The sequence below is a fragment of the Elephantulus edwardii genome, unplaced genomic scaffold (genome assembly GCF_000299155.1).
Source record: "Elephantulus edwardii isolate Elephantulus edwardi_28Jun2011 unplaced genomic scaffold, EleEdw1.0 scaffold00292, whole genome shotgun sequence".
Classification (NCBI taxonomy): domain Eukaryota; kingdom Metazoa; phylum Chordata; class Mammalia; order Macroscelidea; family Macroscelididae; genus Elephantulus; species Elephantulus edwardii.
The window spans coordinates 84181-104040 of record NW_006400042.1 but is presented as its reverse complement, the minus strand read 5'-3'; the positions used below and the strand labels follow the sequence as shown (position 1 = coordinate 104040).

General features: G+C 45.0%; 1 protein-coding gene and 2 pseudogenes across 1 annotated transcript in view; all 3 read right to left on the bottom strand.

Moving 5' to 3' along the window:
- Positions 1 to 1883: 1883 nt before the first annotated feature.
- LOC102875636 lies at positions 1884 to 8642 on the bottom strand (annotated as a pseudogene).
- Positions 8643 to 11728: 3086 nt separating this feature from the next.
- On the bottom strand, positions 11729 to 13554 carry LOC102875229 (annotated as a pseudogene).
- Positions 13555 to 16259: 2705 nt separating this feature from the next.
- Positions 16260 to 19860, bottom strand: part of LOC102874818 (zinc finger protein 675-like) — a 14737-nt gene continuing 11136 nt past the window's right edge. Inside the window, exon 3 of the mRNA XM_006900729.1 lies at positions 16260 to 16279. Coding sequence (XP_006900791.1) covers positions 16260 to 16279 — 20 coding nt within the window. The remainder of the gene's footprint in view (positions 16280 to 19860) is intronic.

Below are 19860 nucleotides of genomic sequence, written 5' to 3'. Positions count from 1 at the left end.
GGACGCGCGCAAGGCCGCTCGGGACACTGGGCAGCACAGGCCGCTGGGGCGGGAAAGGCGGGAAGGAGGGCTGGGGGCTCCTGGGCGGAGGAAAAACCCGGGGCTCTGGGACACGCCGCTCACGATCAGGCCGCGGGAGCGGCCGCGGCGGACTCGGAAGCTGTTTTCACGTCCTCGACTTTCACGATCAATGTCGAGAGAAAAAGAAAATAGCCGCCAGAAAGACAGGAACACGCGACCAGAAGGCCGAGCGGACTGAGTCCCCGACCACTTCCGGTGGGTGCTCTATCCGGTGTCGCACACAAAGACCTCCGGGAGGAAACAAAGACTGAACTCCTGATACTGAGATTGACTCCTGAGGTTGTGTAAGGTATTAGAGTGGGTGTTTATAGCAGGGCTTTGGAGGAGGGGAGGAAGGATGAGGACATTCCATGTGGCTTATGGTTCAGCATTCATTTTGGCCAGGTGGCCACTCATTTGTTCTTGCTGACCTGTTGCATTGTTTGGGTTTCTTCTGTCCTCCCTCTTCCCTCAACACACTGGAGTTTAGGATCCAATTGCTTTTATTTCCACCACACTCTTCATAAATCTAGTCAAAACTGGAAAACAAGTGACTTTCCAATGGGTGTAACCTTCTCTGCAATGGTGGTCTCTTGGCTCCAGGGATCTCTGCCACTCCTTGGCCCACTCTATCCCTGTCTGAGCCATTGGTCTCTTGGCTACTGTCTCTCTCTGCTCCAGTGCTCTGTTTGCCCCTCACAGCCCCTCTCAGCCCAGTGGTCTCTGCGCAAGCGGTCTCTCAACCCCTCGCTGCCCCTCTCTTCCCCAGTGGCCTCTCTGCCCCTATCTGTCCCTCTCAGCGTCGGTGGTCTGTCTGCCCTGGTGGTCACTTTGCCCCTCTCTACCACGGTGATCTCTCTTCCCCAGTTGTCTCTCTCTGCCCCTCTCCACACCAGTGGTCTCTCTGGCCTGCTCGTCACTCTGTCCATCTCTGCCCCTGTGGCCTCTCTTCCCTTGTACTATCTGCTGCTCTCTGACCCTCGCTGTCCAGGTGGTCTCTTTTGTCCTTTCAGCCCCTTTCTACTTCAGTGGTCTCTCTGCCCCTCGCTTGTCATGTGGATTTGATAGGTGTTTCTCGAAGGACTAAGGACGGAGTTGTGGTGGGGGAGCACGTAGGGAGCTGGTGTGCTGATCTGAGGATGGCACTGCAGCTAGTTCAAATCCACCAGAGGGTGCACAGGAGTGTGATGGGCAGTCTCCTCCTGTGCACTGATTGCCCCAGAGACCAGACGCAGGGTCAGCTAGGAGTCACTTCTGTCTGGGCAATGAGCAGAGTTGCTGTGTGACTAATCGGAGGTAGGTGGTGCATTGGTAACCCAAAGGGCTATTTCTCTGGCGGGAGCCGTCATCTGCTCAGCCTAATGTGAGGGAGACAAAGAAAAACTCAAGTCACAACAGTTGTGAGAGCAAACCCAGCAGTAACAGCTGCTCAGCACATTCCTACATTCAGTCTCTGACCTGGAGAGTGTTTCACACCTGTGGGCAGAAATGACAACCATGGTCCTTAAGCTGAGCTTTGGTGCTTACCCTCGAGTTTAGAATTCTGGCTGGTTTACTTCCCCTCAGGTTTTTGTCACCTAGTCAATATGGAATAAGAACTGACACTCAGGTGGGCGGTTTTTTTTTTTGTTTTGTTTTTTGTAAGAGATGCATGGAACGAAACATAGATTTCAATAACAAAACTGAGGGGAGAACCACGCTAATTTACCCAGCACTTTGAGGTGACTTCACTATTGCAGAAGCTCATTTAAACACCTGACTCCAAGCCCTGAAGTGCTGGTATTTGGGCACCCTGGCCTCCAGGGAACTGGAGTGGATGGGGCTCAGGAAACTGGAAGTCACAAGTTCAAGGTCAGGCTGTGGGAGCAGGGCACTGGCGCTCAGGGCATGAGTCTGCTGTCACTTTCAATGGGTCAAGTCAAATGATAAATCAGAGATCATGGGATTTGCAGCCAGCACCGGGGGGGGGGGGGAGAACGAGCCACTGAAGTTAAGAAGAGGCCATTATCCCTGTGGTATATATGGGTGGTTAGGGTTACGGGGGGATGTGGTCAGTCACTCATTTGCTTAGTCCATAGGGTGTAATGCAGCTGATCATAGGCCTTTTACATCTCCAGGAATCCACCTCTTGTCCATGGGAGAAAGACTGGCAGTTTTATCTCATTTGGTTTCAAGTTCTGAAGACCTGATGAGTGATCACTGAGGATTTGGAACCAACTTGAGAGCAATGAATACAGGATACATCAAACTAATGAATACAGGATTCATCAAACTACCCACTGCCACATGTTAGGAAAAATACAGAACTCTGTGTAAGATGGCCTGGTGTTACAAAGATTAAGTGTTTTAAGTGTGGAGTGCCAGGGTGAAAGTTCATTGCTGTCACTACCAAATCAACTAACAGTGGACACTCCATCAGGATTTGCAGGTTAAGAAAATGCTAGGTCAATATCACACTTTTGAATGGAAGCACCTTGTGCTTTTGAATGGCGACCTTTACCTCCTCTGGGATACCAGCGGAAACTGGAAGAAATGGCCCCATGACACATCACTGCAAAGCTCCTAGTTGGTTGCCGAAAGGCAACCATGCGTTCTACCGATCGGAGGATTACAGCCAAGAGAACCCTCTCCCAAACTTGTACAGGACCTCATCTGCTTGCACATTTTGACTACATTCACTAGCCCTTTCCAAAACCACTTTGTCTGCGTCTCTATGTTGTTCCTTAAGTTCTCTTTGAAAGATTCACCGACTTCATCTGGAAAACAGACGTTAAGGTCTGCTGGCTTGTGGCAAGCCAAATGCTTAAAAAGGAACTGAGTGAGGCCCAGAACAGGAGGGATTTCCTTCTGACAGATCACAAGGAAGAAAGTGCTTCTTGCAGACACGAAGACACCAACCTGAACTTCCCACAGATGGGGTGTGAAAGTTTGTGCTTTGTAAATCACTCTCTTCCTGACATGTCAGCAGAGAAAACTGTAGCTTCATTTTGAAAAGACTTTTTTTATTTTATTATTTTGTGTGTGTGTACCATCAAATCAGATTTGACTTGTACAGGAGGAGATTGTCCCTCCTTTTCCAGCAGAGCATCTGGTGAATTTGAACCGCATACCTCTGGGATTACAGTACAACTTCTTGCCACTAGGCCACCAGAGCTACCTGAAGAGTTTTTTCCCCTGTAATTTACTTCCTAGTATTTCTAAAGAAAAGCTCTAAGAGGTTTTAGCTCTAGGCTACAGTCTTTGAGATGTTAGCCCTTGTTCATAACCATTTTCAGATTTCATTCCTGCTGTCCCCGTCTATTTTTTCTTCCCGGTCACTAACACTGGGTCACGTAGGACACAAGGTGGTTAAGTCTTGGTGGACATGCTGTCCATTGGTTTCTGCTGTCTCATACTGATGCTCCATTTCACACAATTGCATCATACTCCCTAGTGTATTTCAGGTTCGGAATCATCAGAAGAAGACCATGTCAGTTCCTGTGCTTGGTTTTTCTGGGAGGACATGAACTCCTGACCTTTAAGTTTCTAGCCGGAGATGTTCATGTATTGTGCAGAAGGGGATTCTTTATGATTTTGGCCAGAGGAATAACAGAGGTATGTAAGAAGCTCTATGGGAAACAGGGGTTCCACGGTTCAGTGTTGTTGGTGACCAGCAAGGGGTAACCGGCTTACTCTGAGTTTCGAAAGAGTGGGAAGGAAGTAAGAGATTATCAAGTCGACCAAATGTGACAACGGAATATTCCACTTAAGAATGGGGTTGGCATGGTGGTTAAAGATTCGGCTGCAACCTGGAAAATGAAAAGTCTCACAGACAAGAAAAGGTGATAGTTGGCTTCTGTAACTAGTTACCTACTGCTGTGGACGCCTATGGGACCGTATCATCTGTCTTTCATATAGGGCCCCTCTCAGATGGCTAAGCTTTTTGTCTCTCATGCTGTAGGCGTGTAGCTAAGAGGCTATTCCTTACAAAGTGACATCATGCTGAGAAATGCAGAGTATCTGTGAAAAGGAGGAAGTCATTTAATGAGATGTCACAGGGTCTGCAGCACCGGACTCAAGTGTGTCACGAGATGAGGGGGAAGGCCCGGCACAGACCAGGGGAAGGGTGTTCATATGGTAGCTCAGAGGCATCCTCTAATCAAACGTCCTTCACAATTAGTTTTAATTATACTGATGTCATGGGATGCGGTGATCCTATATAAACAGTCATCAATATCCAGGAAGATACACTAAACTCATATAATATTCATAACATACTAGAACTAAAAGAAGAATAACCTTTTTTTAAAATTTATTTTTATTTTACTTTATTATTTTTGTGTGAGTGTACCGTCAAATCAGATCTGACTGGTACAGGAGGAGATTGCCCCTCCTTCCCCGGCAGAGCATCTGGTGGATTCGAACCGTGCGCCTCTGGGATTGTAGTTGCAGCTCCTTGCCACTGGGCCACCAGAGCTCCCCAAGAATAAGCTTTTTGATGACAGATCTGTTGTTGTATTCATGGTGCTATGCCTTAAATAGAGCACCTTGAATCTTTAGGGAAGCAGATTGCAAGATGGTCACCGTATGGGTTATGCCGGCAAAATGTTTAGTTACCAACTGAATGGTGATTTATTGTTTAACAGGGGACACTTGTTTTTGTAACATGTTTGAGAAACAGGACGTTTTTCTCACAAAGGCTAGGCCATGTTCTAATGCACAAGCAACTTTACCACATTCACCCCAGCTTATTTTGTCAGCAGCGATCCTTGTAGGGTTGAAGTCGCATGTCATGTGGAGTTGACAGTTATCTCTCCAAGGACCAGGGACGGAGCTGTGGTGGGGGAGCACATAGGGAGCTGGTGTGCTGATCTGAGGATGGCCCCAGAGCTGGTTCAAATCCACCAGGGGGTCCACAGGAGTGTGATGGGAAGTCTCCTCGTGTGCAGAGAGCCCCAGAGAGCAGATGCAGGGTCAGCCAGGACTCAGTTCTGTGTGCGAAGCAATGAGGTGAGCTGTGTGATTAATCACAGGTAGTTGCACTGCAAAGCCAAAGGGGGCTATTTTTCTGGCGGTCCAAATGCACCAGATAGATGACCCACAGGAAAAAAAGACGGGCCGTCTATTCCTGTACCATTGTACAGCTTTGGAAACAGGCAGGAGGGTCAGTGCCCACTGGACAGCACGGAGGGTCATACAGAATGAGCAATGGCACAGAGCATACATCATTTCAAGTGTTAGCTGACTTCAGGCATGTGGGTCAACAGAGACATAGCACGTGAATGTCAACAATGTCAAAACCGGTAGCATTTTCAGGAGGGAAACATCAAAACTTCTTGATTTTCAGGATGCTTTGTTAGCATGAGTTAGCATGATAGCCAAACATTGAACCATCACAGATAGGAAACATTTCCAATGGATGTTTTTCCCAAATACACGAAAGCCTTCCTAAGGCACAATCTGTGAGAAACACTCTTCTGTCCAAGGTTCTAAGGACTCGGGGACAGCAAGCATGGGTTTCAGTCTCTGCTCTTCTCCAAGGGAAAAGTACACCTCCCAGGCAATGGACGGCAAACTAGGAAACTTTAGTCAACAGAAGACTTAGGAGAGTCAGGAATTTTGTGAATTCTGTGGTTTCAGAGCATGGCCAAGACACTCATGGATGTTGGACGTAGTGTCCACACCTGGTCTGCTCCAACAGTAAAATACAAAAAGCAGAATACTGGGTTGCTCACCAAGGCCCACCCTGAAAGACACTGAACAGTGATACTGCCCACTTTGTCTGGCAGACAAGAACAGAAAAGCCATTCATGAAACGAAACCTTTTATACGAATGAGATCTTTCTTTAATGGCGTGAAAAACATCAACTACAGACGTGAAAATTTATAAAAAACCATTCTCACCAATCAAGTGTTCTGCAGCTGTATTCATCACAGTCAAGGAGTTTGTAACCTTAAGAAAGAAAAATTAAAGTTTGGAACAGAGAAAACAGTAACAATTGACTGCAAACCCCCACATTTACAATACAATTTTCAACTTACCACCAGGAGGTAAAACAGATCCAGCTTCAGCAAACCCTGAAGGACTCTCACACGCGTGGCAAAAATTAAAAACCCCTGCAAGTATCTGAGCTTTTCCTCAAGACAGAACGACAGTTCTCAAATGAGACAGGATCAAGGAAGACTCAGTGTTTCCTATTTTTCTAAGTTATCTGTCCTTGAGTTCTGAGGTGCCTAGGGAGGGCGGAGGATTGACTGAACACAGTCCTATATTCCTTACATTGACGCAGCCTGTCTGCAGGTTGACTGTAAAAACGCCTAGTGAGGAGGGAGGGATGAATAGCTGTGTCTTCCACTGCTGATGGTCCTAAGAGGGGTCTGCTGTGTGAATCCTTGCAGGTCCTGTTGGCATGTCATTGTGGAAAGGTTGCCCCAAATTCCTTACACTCAGAGGGTCTGTCTTGGGTAAAGTCTTCATGTCGGGTCACAAAAGGTTTCCCTCCATTCCTTATTCCAGACTTCTTTTTCTCGCATGACATTTTCTGTGCAATAATGCTTCCTAACTGTGAAAAGGTTTTCGCACATCCCTGACATTCATACTTCTCTCTCTTTTGGGAATTCTTGCATGTATACTTGGTAAAACCTTTTGGAAAGGAAAATACTTTCCCACTTTCCTCACAACCAAGAGGTCGCTTTCTATGTGAATTCTTATATGTTAGACAGGCAGAGAAAGTATGTTCCCACATTTGTTACATTCAGAAGATTTCCCATCGGTTTGAATTCTTCTATGTCTACGGGAGTTTCTTGATTGTGAACATGTTTTCCCACATTGCTCACGCTGATGATGTCTCTCTTCTGTGTGGATTCATCTATGTACCTTGAGGCACCTAAGGTGATGAAAGGTTTCCTGACAGTTCTTAAATTTATAATGTCTCTCTCTTGTGTGAACTCTTGTATGGATATGTAGAACTCAGAGAAAAGTTCCCGGAATTCTTGGCATTCATAGTGTGTCTGTGAATTCTTGAATGCTTAGAGTACCAATAAGAGAAAAATGTATTTCTGCATTCTTTACATTCATAAAGCCACTCTCCTATATGAATTCTTCAAGGTACAATGAGGTGACCTGACGGTTATAAAGCTTTTCCGACATTTATATTCATAAGGTTTACTCTCCCTTGTGAATGCGTCTGTTTATAGAGCTGAGCTGAGTCTACAAAGGTTTTTCCCACAGTCCTTACATTCATAAGGTTTCCCTCCTGTGAGATTTCGTCTGTGTTTTGAGTTGATGACTTTAGTGTAGAAATGATTTTCCCACCGTCCTCACATTTATAAGGTCTCTCTCTTGCGTAAGTATGTCTATGTCTTTGAAGGTGATATAATCAACTGGAAGTTTTCCCACAGGACTTAACATTTGTAAGGTCTCTGTCCAGTATTTATTTGTCTGAATCTAGTGTGTTTAACTCTATAAAGGTTTTTCCACAGTTCCTACATCCATAAGGTCTCTCTCCCAAGTGAATTTGTCTATGTTAATTGAGGTGAGGAGAAATGATACAGGTTTTCCCACATTCCTGACATTCAAAAGGTCTCTCTCCTGTGTGAATTCTTCTGTGTGGAGTGAGCTGACTTGAGTATGAAAAAGCTTCCCCAGAGTCCTTAAATTCTTAAGGTCTTTTTTCTCCTGTGTGACTGTATCTATGTGGACTGAGCTGACTGAACTCTGGAAAGGTTTTCCCGTTATCCTGACTTTTGAAAGGGCTGTTTTCAGGGTGAAGGACTCTATGTCTATAGAGACGACCTTGCTGCCTGAAGATTTTTCCACCGTCCTCACATCCATAAGGTCTCTCTCCTGTGTGAGTAAGTCTATGTCTTTTAAGGTGATATAATCGACTGAAAGTTTTCCCACAGGCCACACATTCGTAAGGTTTCTCTCCTGTGTGACTTCGTCTATGTTTATTTAGCGTAGTTAAGGCGATAAAAGTTTTCCCACAGTCCTGACATTCGTAAGGTCTCTCTCCCGTGTGAATTCGTCTGTGTACATTGAGCTGAGAGGTGGCTGTAAAGGTTTTCCCACAGTCCTGACACACGTAAGGCCTCTCTCCCGTGTGAATTCGTCTATGTGCATGGAGGTGACTTGTGATTGAAAACGCTTTTCCACATTCCTGACATTCATAAGGTCTCTCTCCTGTGTGAATTCTTCGATGTCTGGTGAGATGACTTGAGTGTGAAAATGCTTTTCCACATTCCTGACAGGCATAAGGTCTCTCTCCTGTGTGAATTCGTCTATGGATGTGGAGGGGACCTGCATTTGAAAATGCTTTTCCACAGTCCTGACATGCGTAAGGCCTCTCTCCTGTGTGAATGCGTCTATGTCTGGTGAGCTGGCCAGAGTGTGAAAATGTTTTCCCACAGTCCTGACACTCATAAGGTCTCTCTCCTGTGTGAATTCGTCGATGTATGTTGAAGTAACCAGATTGTGTAAAGGTTTTCCCACAGTCCTTGCATTCAAAAGGTCTCTCTGCTGTGTGAATTCTTCTATGAGCAGTGATTTCACTTGGCTGCAGAAATGACTTACTTCTGTTTCCTTCAGAAGGTCTCTGTCCCATGTGACCTGTTGTATGTACAGTTAGACAATCATGTTGAGTAAAGTTTTTCCAACACTGCTTACGTTCAGATACTTTCTCTTCTCTGTGTGTTCTCACATGTCTTCTTAGGCTTGAGAGAGAAGGGTAGGATTTTCCACAGGCCTCGCACAGAAACGTCTTCTCTGCACTGGGAAGGTTTCGATCTATTGTGACATGGGAGGTACTCCTTAGGGAGGAGGAATTAAGAAAGACGTTCCCATTTTCCCTAGATTTACAAAGCTTGTGTGATAAATTAAATGCTTTGGGGGAAACTAAAGGAAAAGGATTAATATAGACTTCAAAGCTTCCTGTCCATTTATGCTTGTCCACTACATGGATCCAAAATAACGAGAAGGTGCAGAAATGTTGCCCACACGTGTGACATTCATAGCTGCTCTCACCAATGGCAGTCCTCAGCAGGTTGGCTTCCAGACGATTTTGGTGCAAGCAGGAAAGATTTGGAATTCTGATGAAGGTTTTCTCAGGGTGGCTGTCCTCCATTCCTTCAGACAGGGGACTTCTGGGAAATAAGAGACAATACGTACTTGTAAATGTAAATATGTTCCCTTTTACCCATAATAAAGAGCAATGAAGAGGTGTAAAATTTCCCTCAAGGAGGCTGATACATCACAATCTACCTAAAATGCTCTTTCTGGAATTGGCTTCATCAATCCTGAAGACTTTGTGTCAGCTGACTCCAAGCGACTCTCTCTCCTACAAGGCTTTGTTTTTCATCTGCAGGATACTCACCTCAAACTGTCCTCTTGCCTTCTATGTAGATCCTTTCTGCCGAGGAATTTTGAAAGTTTTCCAGAAGGCCAGAGATAGGGAGGTTTTAAGAGTTTCAACTGTCTACATTCAGAGGATAATGTTTCTCCATCACACATGTTTTCAATGCCTGCCGCAAAAACAAAACTATGTTTGACACTATGAAACAGAGAGGAATGAATGATGTAAAAAAGGAGAAACGCCTGTGAACACACAGGAATGCAGGCAGTTTTCAGTTTCAGCACTTTCCTGGCAGATGAACGACTATTCCCTAAGCACCATTTGAGACACAATTAAAGGTGTTAATTGAAGAAAACACTTTCCTCTGGGTGGGTAAAGAGAAAGAAGACTCGTAAAGCACAGACATACTATCACAGAGTCCGCACACAGGATCACACAGCACACACAAACTATCTTACAGCACACACATCACGTCACACGGGACACAGATAATATGGAAAATTGAAAAGTGGGTCCATGACTGGACTGCCAATGCTCAACAGAACTTGCGTTGATCTCTTACACTGTTCCTGAAGCAAAAAGAGACATTTTCAACTTGGTTCACATAAAAGCCAGACTGTCTATAGGAGGATTATTAGTACATTCACGATTTCATAGTGTTTCCCAAACAAGGGGCCTTATATGAGTTCTATTCCCACTGCTCCAAAGACTTTTCTCTGACTTTTGCGCTATCGAGCTGATGGTTACACTTATGAGAATTACACACCTGAATCCCTGGAATCACATGAAGCAAAAATGTACTATCAGACACAGAGAGGCTACAGTAAATGGGTCCTTGTCCATACATGACCGCCAAAAGCCAAGTGACCATCTCTGCTTTATACAATGTTTCTGAATAAATTTTGGGTGCATTAAAAGATTTAAAAATATAGAAAATGTAATTTTTACCTATGGAGTCCAGGTTTCTCATTGTTTCCATCATCACATGCCTGTAGAGTTTCTTCTCAGCGACATTCAGCAAAGCCCACTCTTTCTGGCTGAAGAGGATGACCACGTCTTCCAGGAACAGGGGAGCCTGAAACACACAATGTATTCTGGATCAACAAGGTGCCGTGTTCACCAACAAGAACAAGATCAAGGATGAGGCTGACAGACCTAGAAAGCGGAGAAAGCACACTGGTATGACAAAAGTTCCAGTGTCTGTCAGGATTTCCACAGAAAATCAGACTTCAGATTTGTTCCTCCACTTAGTACGTTCACTGCCTCTTTGATTAAACCCTGTCAGATTTATCACAGACTGAAATGCCTGCATGTGGGTGCCTAAGGTTTGCTTTTTTCCCCCCCCCAGCATAATATGTTGGCTTTATTGAGATGTGTCCATCGAGAGGGCACTGCTTGCTAGGGTTTTGTCACAAGGGGATTGAAAATCAAGACTTAAAGCAAAATAACAGCTTGATTGTGCGCTCCCTTAGAGGTACCCCGTCTACAGAGGACACAGCAAACCACATCACATGTGGCTGTGACTCCAGGGAGGTGCTCTCACACCAGGTGGGGACCGGAGTGTGGCAGGCAGGACAGGGGATCCTGTAACAGCAAAGGTGTAGCTGCAAGTCACAGATGGGGAACAGGCCTAAGGCTGCGTGTGTGGAGCATCACTCTGCTGCAGGATCCAGTGATGAGAGCGCTTTGGTCCCTGCAGGAGGCCACTGTCCACGGTGCTTCACATGTCTCTCCATTTGTGTGCTTCACTTCACATCTGCTAAACACCCACTTCCCATGACTGCTGGGTCCATGGGGCTCTCAGAGGGGCAGCGTGGGCTGAAGTCTCTCTGAATACTGGCAAACAGGGTCTTGGTGCCCAACTTTCCTCTTTCAAATGGATAGGACACCAAACAAAACATCATGTGACCATGCACTGGTCAGTACAGCTGCCTGTAGGGGTGACTGTATGCAAAGGAGAGGATGGAGGGGCCGTATGTAAGTTTATCTGCTTTCCCAAGAAAAATATCCACCTTTCTAAGGGCTCTTAAAAATGTAGAAAACTTGCCCTGTTACCACAGGTTTGCAGAATACCTCTAAACACACACAAAAGAAGACAGAACCTATAAATTTCAACCATAGCTTAAACTCTAAAAGCATTTTTGTGTTATTTTGCTTTGATACTGAAGGGGAAACTCAGCTATAAAGAAACATTAAAAAGTATTTTTTTTCTTTTTGTGGTGATGAGTCTTAAGAACTCTCTGTAGCTGCCTCCCCAGCTTGTGCTGCTATTTTCCGGGTGTGCTCAAGAATGTGAGGCAGGTCCGTCCGTCCCCCCAGCCCGCAGCCAGACGCGCGCCTCAGATAAGCCATTCCCTCTTGCTCTCATCAATGGTCTCTGTGAAGTTGGGGTCGTTGTTCATGATGGCAGCATCTGCGCTCTCTGCTGACTCTGCCCCCTTGGCCTCACTGTGTGGTAGGTGCCCTTGTGACGGAACATGTCCCGTATGAGGAAGACCAAGGTGCAGAGAATGGTGAAGATCACCACTGCAATGACACCTCCAATGATTGCAGTTTCTGTTGACACCATTCCGGATAGGCTGGCCCTGTCCTGGGTTGTATGGGAAATCAGCACTGGCTGACTCCAGGTGGTCCAGGTGCCAAGGGTCGGTGGCGGCCGACATGGGCGAGATGGTCAGCGGGGAGGCCCCGCAGTTGGACTCCACGAGCTGGCCCTGCACGTGCACCTGGGCGGACACGTTGGTCTGGCGTAGGGCGGCTTTAAGCGGGGCAACCTGGTTGAACTGCACCCTGGACAGGCAGCCGGTGAAGCCAGGTGTGTTGTACTTGTGGATCTCAGGGTCAATCCTCCCCGTTTCTGGCGGCACTCCGGTGCGCTCCAGCAGGGCCGGGGGTGCAGAGGGGCTGAGGGCCCTTTGTGGCCACGCTGAGCGCTGAGCGCTCGGGGCCACTGGACCCCAGCCTAAGGTTTGCTTTTAAGGTCCTATTCCTAGTCAATCAATAATGGTTTCTTTTGTGCTGAATATTGATTCTGTCAAGGGGAAAGGATTAGAATGGGACACACTGGACTATAGGCTTATAGAAGCTCATGAGACCTCAGTGCTGGTCTCTCTTTGGAACACCAGCTCTCCTGGAACACGGTATCGAGCTGCATCCAGCCCGGCCCACTGCTCACCACTCTCTGCACCACCACCCTGCATCATCCACCGTCACCACACAACTGCACCACAAATGACAGTCGACAGGACGCTGGCCCATCACTCACCAGTGTCTATAAAACCAGCCTGGGTCACGGAGCCACGAGGGAAGGCAGTGCCGGCTCTGAGTGACAGCCGTAGGCACCTATCGGGTGGGGAGCCCCGCCTGCAGAGCTTGGACCCCTTTGCTGTTGCAAGTCAGGGTGATGACCTGCTTCCTGCTGGGACTGAGGATTATATCCATATAAGAATTCCACAGAGAAACGGCAGGAAGACCCTTACAACTGTCCAAGGGATCGCTGATGATTACGATAAAAGAAACGAGTGAAGGCGTTTTAAGAAGAAGTCTGCCTGCAATGGTACTGTAATTGAGCATCCAAAATATGGAGCAGTAATTCAGCTACAGGGTGACCAGCGCAAGAACATATGCCAGTTCCTTGTAGAGACTGGACTGGCTGAGGACCACCAGCTGACGGTTCATGGGTTTTAAGGGCTCGTGGCTCACTGAAACTTAAGTGAGGATTTCCTTGCAATGAGTAGAAAATTTCCCTTCTGTCCTTTGTCACAAGTTTAAAACTTCACAGCTTGTATAATGTAACCATTTGGGGTCCACTTTTAACTTGGGCTAGTGTAACACTTTCATGCAATAAACTGAAAAGAGCCAAAAAAAAAATACAAACCAGCCTGTAGACCTACTGTCAGCTAAGTAATTTTCCTGATGTATCTGAGTCTGTGAGAGGCCTCCCTGCAAATATCCTAGCCCAAGGGACATGGAGGAGGAGCTGGGGAACTGAGCAAAGGAGAGAGTCGTCGATGAAGGCCATGATGGACTTGTATGCCAGGTCAAGCACATGACACGACATTGCCTTGACACTTCTTATACCTGGTCTGCTACTACTTTTATGAGAACACACCATGAACACACTGTAAGAGTACTTTCAGGGGGATTATATTCACACTTACTCCATGGTCTAGGACACAAAGAAGAAGCACAAAGTAGAAATATGAACTGAAAAGGGAACATCGGTTAGTTAGGAACATTCCATTGTATCTCTTTTGAAAAGATGTCTAAGAATAGTTGGCAGGATATACAGTACACACCAAACAGAAAACAACATAGTCACATCATGGAAACACGGCAGAACGGCTAATAAAATTTAAAAAGAGCACAGGTGAGGCAGGTCACAGAGAACTGAGATCCCCCACAGCAGGAAAATGCCCGGATCTCATTGCACGGGACAGCAACGACCAGTGATGAGTCCTCTGAAACACAGCCACACAGACGGTGGCGATCTGAGGACTGGGACACTACGTCTGAAGAAACAGAATGAGGATATTAACTATGGGTAACTGCATACGCTGTTGAATGTAATCAGCCTGAAAAAAAGAAAATGTTCTCACCTGCCGTCAAGTGTGGACACCCTCTGGTTGGTTTACTCGCTGGGCAAACCACAAGAAGCAAACCTGGACATCTTGGTAGAGCGGGCTGTCCTATGTATACAAAACACTTGCTGGGACTTTCTCAACCAGGGCGTTCTTCCCTCTCAGCTATTTCCAATAAAGACAAAACGCTTGCCTATGAGTCATGCAGTTTATTCAAGGATCGGGAAGACAGTGAAATCAGCCTCTAACAAGGTACCAACAGTGCCCTGCAACTTTCCACAGCATCAGAGGTTTGATGAGTGCCAATTTGGTGCACGTACCCAGGATCATGATACCATAAACAGATGACATTATATGAGTAAGACACTGAGGAATTTGTAGCAACCTAGTGTGTAAGAAGAGACCTCGCCAACACAAAAGTAGGTATTTTGAATCGATCCACTGAGTCACAGGAGAAAGCTGAGCAATCCCCTCCCTTGTGATTGTGTCTCTCGAACCACGGTGAAGTGTAAGTTATGAGTCACTTCTAATTCTAAACCTGATTCTGAGAAAACAGAGCAGAAATCACGAAAGATCGCTGCAGAATATGGCTGGGCTGCGTGGTCAAGGGGGACTGGGTGATTATCAAAGGGCCCTGTCCAAATTATGAAAGTCTGGAGAATAACGTGGGTAAGTGCTATGCACAGCATTCTACTGGCAACTGAGTTAGTGACTTTCATGACTGAGACACAGGATGAAGCCGGAGGCCTATGTGGATTCCGAAAGACTCAGATCCCACATCTAGGAATACTGTTATTTCCCTGCCAATGAAACCATGGGAGGGAAAACTGTGAATTTGGCCCTGAGCAACAGCAGGTCATATGAGCATCAGAGAGGATCCTAATTAGATTGGTTTCTCTCTCCTTCCCCTCTCTCCTTCTAACCCTGATTCACACAGGATTTCAGGGACACTGCTGGACAGCAGAAGAGGAACAGGGCTAATTTTTTAATTATCTGGGTAATTCCTTAGTATCTTAAGTACCACTGATCAGAAAGACACTGATGCTCTTGGTCAATGGAGCGAAAACACCACGAAATTACCATTCCACCTCAAATACCCATCATGCTGTGAACGTTACTGGAAGAACAGTAAGGAAGGTGGTGTCAAAATTAGTTCAGGGACAAAACTGGAAATGATACAAAACAGAACAAGATATTGAGGGAGATGGGGGAAAATGAATCACAATAAAAATATACCAAATAATCTAGAAAATTATTTGGAGTTAAAACTATACCCCATGGTCTTAAATTTCCATAGTTCAGATTTTGGTTTCTCTAGGAAAAGTGAACTTTAATTTTCGTCTGTAATGCGAGAATTCAGCACTCATTAACTTACTGCCACCCACAGGAAATAAATAACAGTACAGTAAGTTTTCTCAAGTTGTAAGGCGTACTAGCAGAAAAATGTCCATCATATTCTCTCACTGAACATCTGGGGGATGTGAATGACCAGAAAAGACCCTGCTTTGGTTTAGGCGGACCACTGCTTACAAACGATTCCTGCAGACCTTCAATTGCAGAGTGCAAAGAACGGACAAGAATTATACAGATGAAACACCAACTCGAGGTGTGTGTATGAAGGGTGAGGAAATAGAATATGAGTTCATTCATTCCCCACACCTAAAGGCCTGAACACGATACATAAAACACTTCACTGGGGAAAACACAATAAAGAAAGCCCAATACTACACACAGGATGTGAAGATCACAGATAACGTTGTGCTGGACCACCTTGGAGTTCTGAGCAGGAGGTTGTGTCATTAAACTAGGAGAAACAAGGCGCAGGTGGGAGACAGCAGATCACGCGGCCAGGTCTGTAAGCACATCAGGAAAGTGACCCTAGGCATCCCCATCATGAAAGGGTGTGGACAGGGAAATGGCCGAGTATTAAGGGAGGATGCAATTAGGGGGCCTTCTAGCATTATTCTAGAAGCCTCCTCTTGTCACCTTTTCTACTTATGGGGAAACTGTAGGCCGACAAAACATAATGGGTCTCCCAAGAGTTTCTATCCCATACCATGAACTTAAGGTGGAAAAGACCTTTTCTCTAGGACTCACCATTTCTTGTTATCCTTTCTGCAGTGCTAAGGCAATGTCTTTGCTAATCTCAAGATACCACATCAGGAGGAGTGTTTCGGGTGGGCCAAGAACACAGGGATATTTGGAAGCAGATGAATGATGTTTGCTCCACACTCTCTTCACAGCGACTGAGGGTCCCTTGTGATGGACTCTAACTGCCTGGAGTAGTTGTTTATGAATCACACTTGAGACCTGAAAGAGACAACAGAGAGGAAATAACGTTCAGTCAATCAGGAGGAAGGTGGATTCTGTGACTTAACTTGTAGGAAGTAGTGTTGCTAACCCCACAGTCTAACCTTGGAAAGGGGGTGTACCTATGTATTGGTTAGCAACGCTGAAGGCAAAATATACAGAAGGGCCTCTTGTGTGATTTATACCTTTCAAAACACAGTCACTCGGCTCCAATTCCACCACAATGAATTTGTCAGCTTTAGAGTTTCCAGACACACAGAAATGCTCTGTAAGAGGGCATTTGTATAAGGGAGAACAAGCGGGAGCCTTCAAGGGCTTGATCGCTTCACACATTTTTAAGGTGGTATACATTCTACAAAGAAATTAACAGATGGAAAAACTATCTCATCCCAGCGCAGAGAGGCAAGCAGGCCTGAAGAACTAGGGAAACATCAACCTGATTTAATCTCGTTCTCTTTTGAGGACTAATGATAGTACGGTGAAACATTCATCAAGACAGTGGGAGACACACTATGGGCTACTCCCAACTGTTCAGAAATGACGTGTGAGTCTCCTCAGCACTTTAAGTCGGAGATAAGGGATATATAAAGATGAGACACTTAATATGTTAGCTCTGTTTGACTGGATACTGGGAATTGTAGTGTAATTTTGTGCTGCTACAATCTTGTTGTTCTCAAAACATTCAAATATCGGTTGTGAAGCACATGGTGGAGTCAATGCTACAAAGGCAATAGTGAGTGTTGTTGTTGTTGATTGCCTTCAAGTTGAGCATGACTCATGGTGACCCTACGAACAAAAGGTCTAAAAGCCCCTCTACAACTATCGACGTTTTTTTCAAAGTTCATAGTTTCCAGTCTCTTCCAGTCAGTTGGCCAGGTGGTTGTTCTCCAGATTTCTTGGCACAACTTGGTGAGCACGTCCAGGGTGACATCTGTTAGCTGAAATACGTCAATTGGTATATCATCTATTCCTGAGGCCTTATTTTTTATGATTTCCTTCAAAGCAGCTTAAACTTCTTCCTTCATCACCATAGGCTCTTGCTCATATGTTATTTCATTAAATTCTTCGATGTCAGGGGAGCTCTGGTGGCCTAGTGGCAAGAAGCTGCAACTACAATCCCAGAGGTGCACGGTTCGAATCCACCAGATGCTCTGCTGAGGAAGGAGGGGCGATCTCCTCCTGTACCAGTCAGATCTGATTTGACGGTACATGCACACAAAAATAATAAAACAAAATATTAAAAAAAATTTTTTTCTATGTCTGCCAATTCCTTTCGATACAGTGACTCAGTATATTCTTTCCATCTTCTTTTAATACTTCCTGGATCATTTCATATTCTGCCTAAAGCATCCTTGGTTATAGCAACTCTAGATTTGAATTTGTTCTTCAGTTCCTTGAACTTAAGAAATGCTGAGCGAGTTCGGCCCTTTTGATTTTCTGACTCCAACTCCTTACACATTTCATTGTAATATTTTACTTTGCCATCCCGTGCTGCCTTTTGAAATCTTCAACTCTTTAGTATCTTGAATTCTTTCCTCTGCTTTGGCTTCTCTGTGCTCCAGTGCAATTTTCAGTCTCTTCTGACATCCATTTTGGTCTTCTCTTCCTCTTCTGTCTTTGCAATGACCGTTTGCGCTCTTCCTGGATGATACCCTTGATATCCTCCCACAACTCATCTGGTCTTCACTCATTAGTGTTCAAGGCCTCAAACCTGTTCCTGAGATGGATTGAGCCTCAATGTTAAGAAGACAAAGAATCTCACCACTGGGCCAATTGGCAGCATCAGGTTGGATGGTAAAGAGATTGAGATTGTTCACAGCTTCAGTTTGCTTGGCTCCACAATCAACACTCTCGGCACCAGCAGCCAGGAAATTAGAAGACGTATTGCCGTGGGAAAGTCTGCTGTTAGGGACCTCTCCAAAGTACTGAAGAGCAATAGTGTTCCTTTGGAGACTAAGGTGCATTTGATACAGGTCATGGTCTTTGCTATCATTTGTTATGGAACAGAGAGTTCGACAATAACTAAGGAGGATAGAAGGAGAATTGATACCTTTGAGCTGTGGTGCTAGAGCAGAGTATTGAGGGTACCATGGACTGCTAGGAAAACAAACAGATTCATCCTGGAAAGGGTCAAACCCGGCTGCTCCTTGGAGGCAAGGATTCTAAGACTCTATCTAACATACTTTGAACATGTTGCAAGGAGGGACAGGTCCTTAGAGAGGGACATCATGCTTGGGAGGGTGGAGGGACAGTGCAGGAGGGGAAGGCCCCCTATGAGGTGGATTGATTCAGTGATTGGGGTAATCGGGATGGTTTTATCGGAGACGGTGCAACTGGTACAGGACAGAGTAGAGTTTAGGATGTTTTACATAGCGTCGCTATGAGTCGCAAGTGACTCGACGGCACCTAACAACAACAACAACATAGTTTCCGGAGGTATGTTATTTGGGAAATGGATGCCACTCCTGCTTCCAAACCTGTCAAAGTATGTTATTGTTTTTATATGACGTTGAATCATTTGAGATTTATAGCAACCCTATATACAGCAGCTCTGAAGCCCTCCCAGTCCTGAACCAGTCTCACTAACTTTGACACAACAACCCCCTTTGCCCCACTTACTATCTCAATCCATCTCATCCAATGTCTCCCTGTCCTGTGCTGTCCAACCACCCTTCCGAGCATGATGTCCTTCTACAAGGATCTATCTGTCTGGGCCATGTGCCCAAAGTAAGTGAGGTGGAGCTTCAAAATCCTAGCCTTCAAGGAGAGACTTCATTTCACCCTCGGCAAGACAGACTCATTTGTTTTCTCTGCTCTAAAGAGCAGAGGCAATCGTTTCTCTTAATGTAATAGAAAACCCTGGAAACCAATGACAAGTATGGCTCTACAACATGGCTGCATAAAAGAGGTTAAAATTTGAAAAGATTTTATGTGGTTAACAAGCCTTAAAAAAAAGTGAGGAGGAAGAGGGAGTCAGATATATGCAATGAAATCATGGTACAATAGCAAATATGGTTCAAAACAAGGGGAAGGAAATACAATGAGAAAGGTGCCATGTAAATAGGAAAAGGCTTTACTAATAGATCAAGACATTAATTTTTGTAATGCAGCCTGTAATAAATGATTATTAAGGTGATTACTTCATTGTAGTATTAAGAAAAACAGGCCTATTTAAATGAGAATAAAACAATTTTTAAAAGTTTTTTACTTTAAAGAACAAAAATTAAAAAAAAAAGTTTTTTACTTTGTGGAAGTAAGTATTTGTTAGGAAAAAAAAAAAAAATCTGTATTTCCATCTACATCTTGGGGTTGTCATTTCAACTTGTGTTTAAAATCCTAAATGAGTCCTTAAAAGAGTTGGGACTGGCCAGATTGTTGCTTCAGATTTCAAATGGTCTACCTGAGACTGAAATAGCTCATAAAGAATTCTTCCTACTTATTTTCACTCTGACAGTGGAATAAACATGGTCTAAAGGACTCTTTTTACATTGCAATGACGGACATGATCATCAAATCATGGCAAAGAGATTGCTCACCAAAATCTTCATCTTTTTTTTATGAAAAGCAATTCTCAAAAAAGA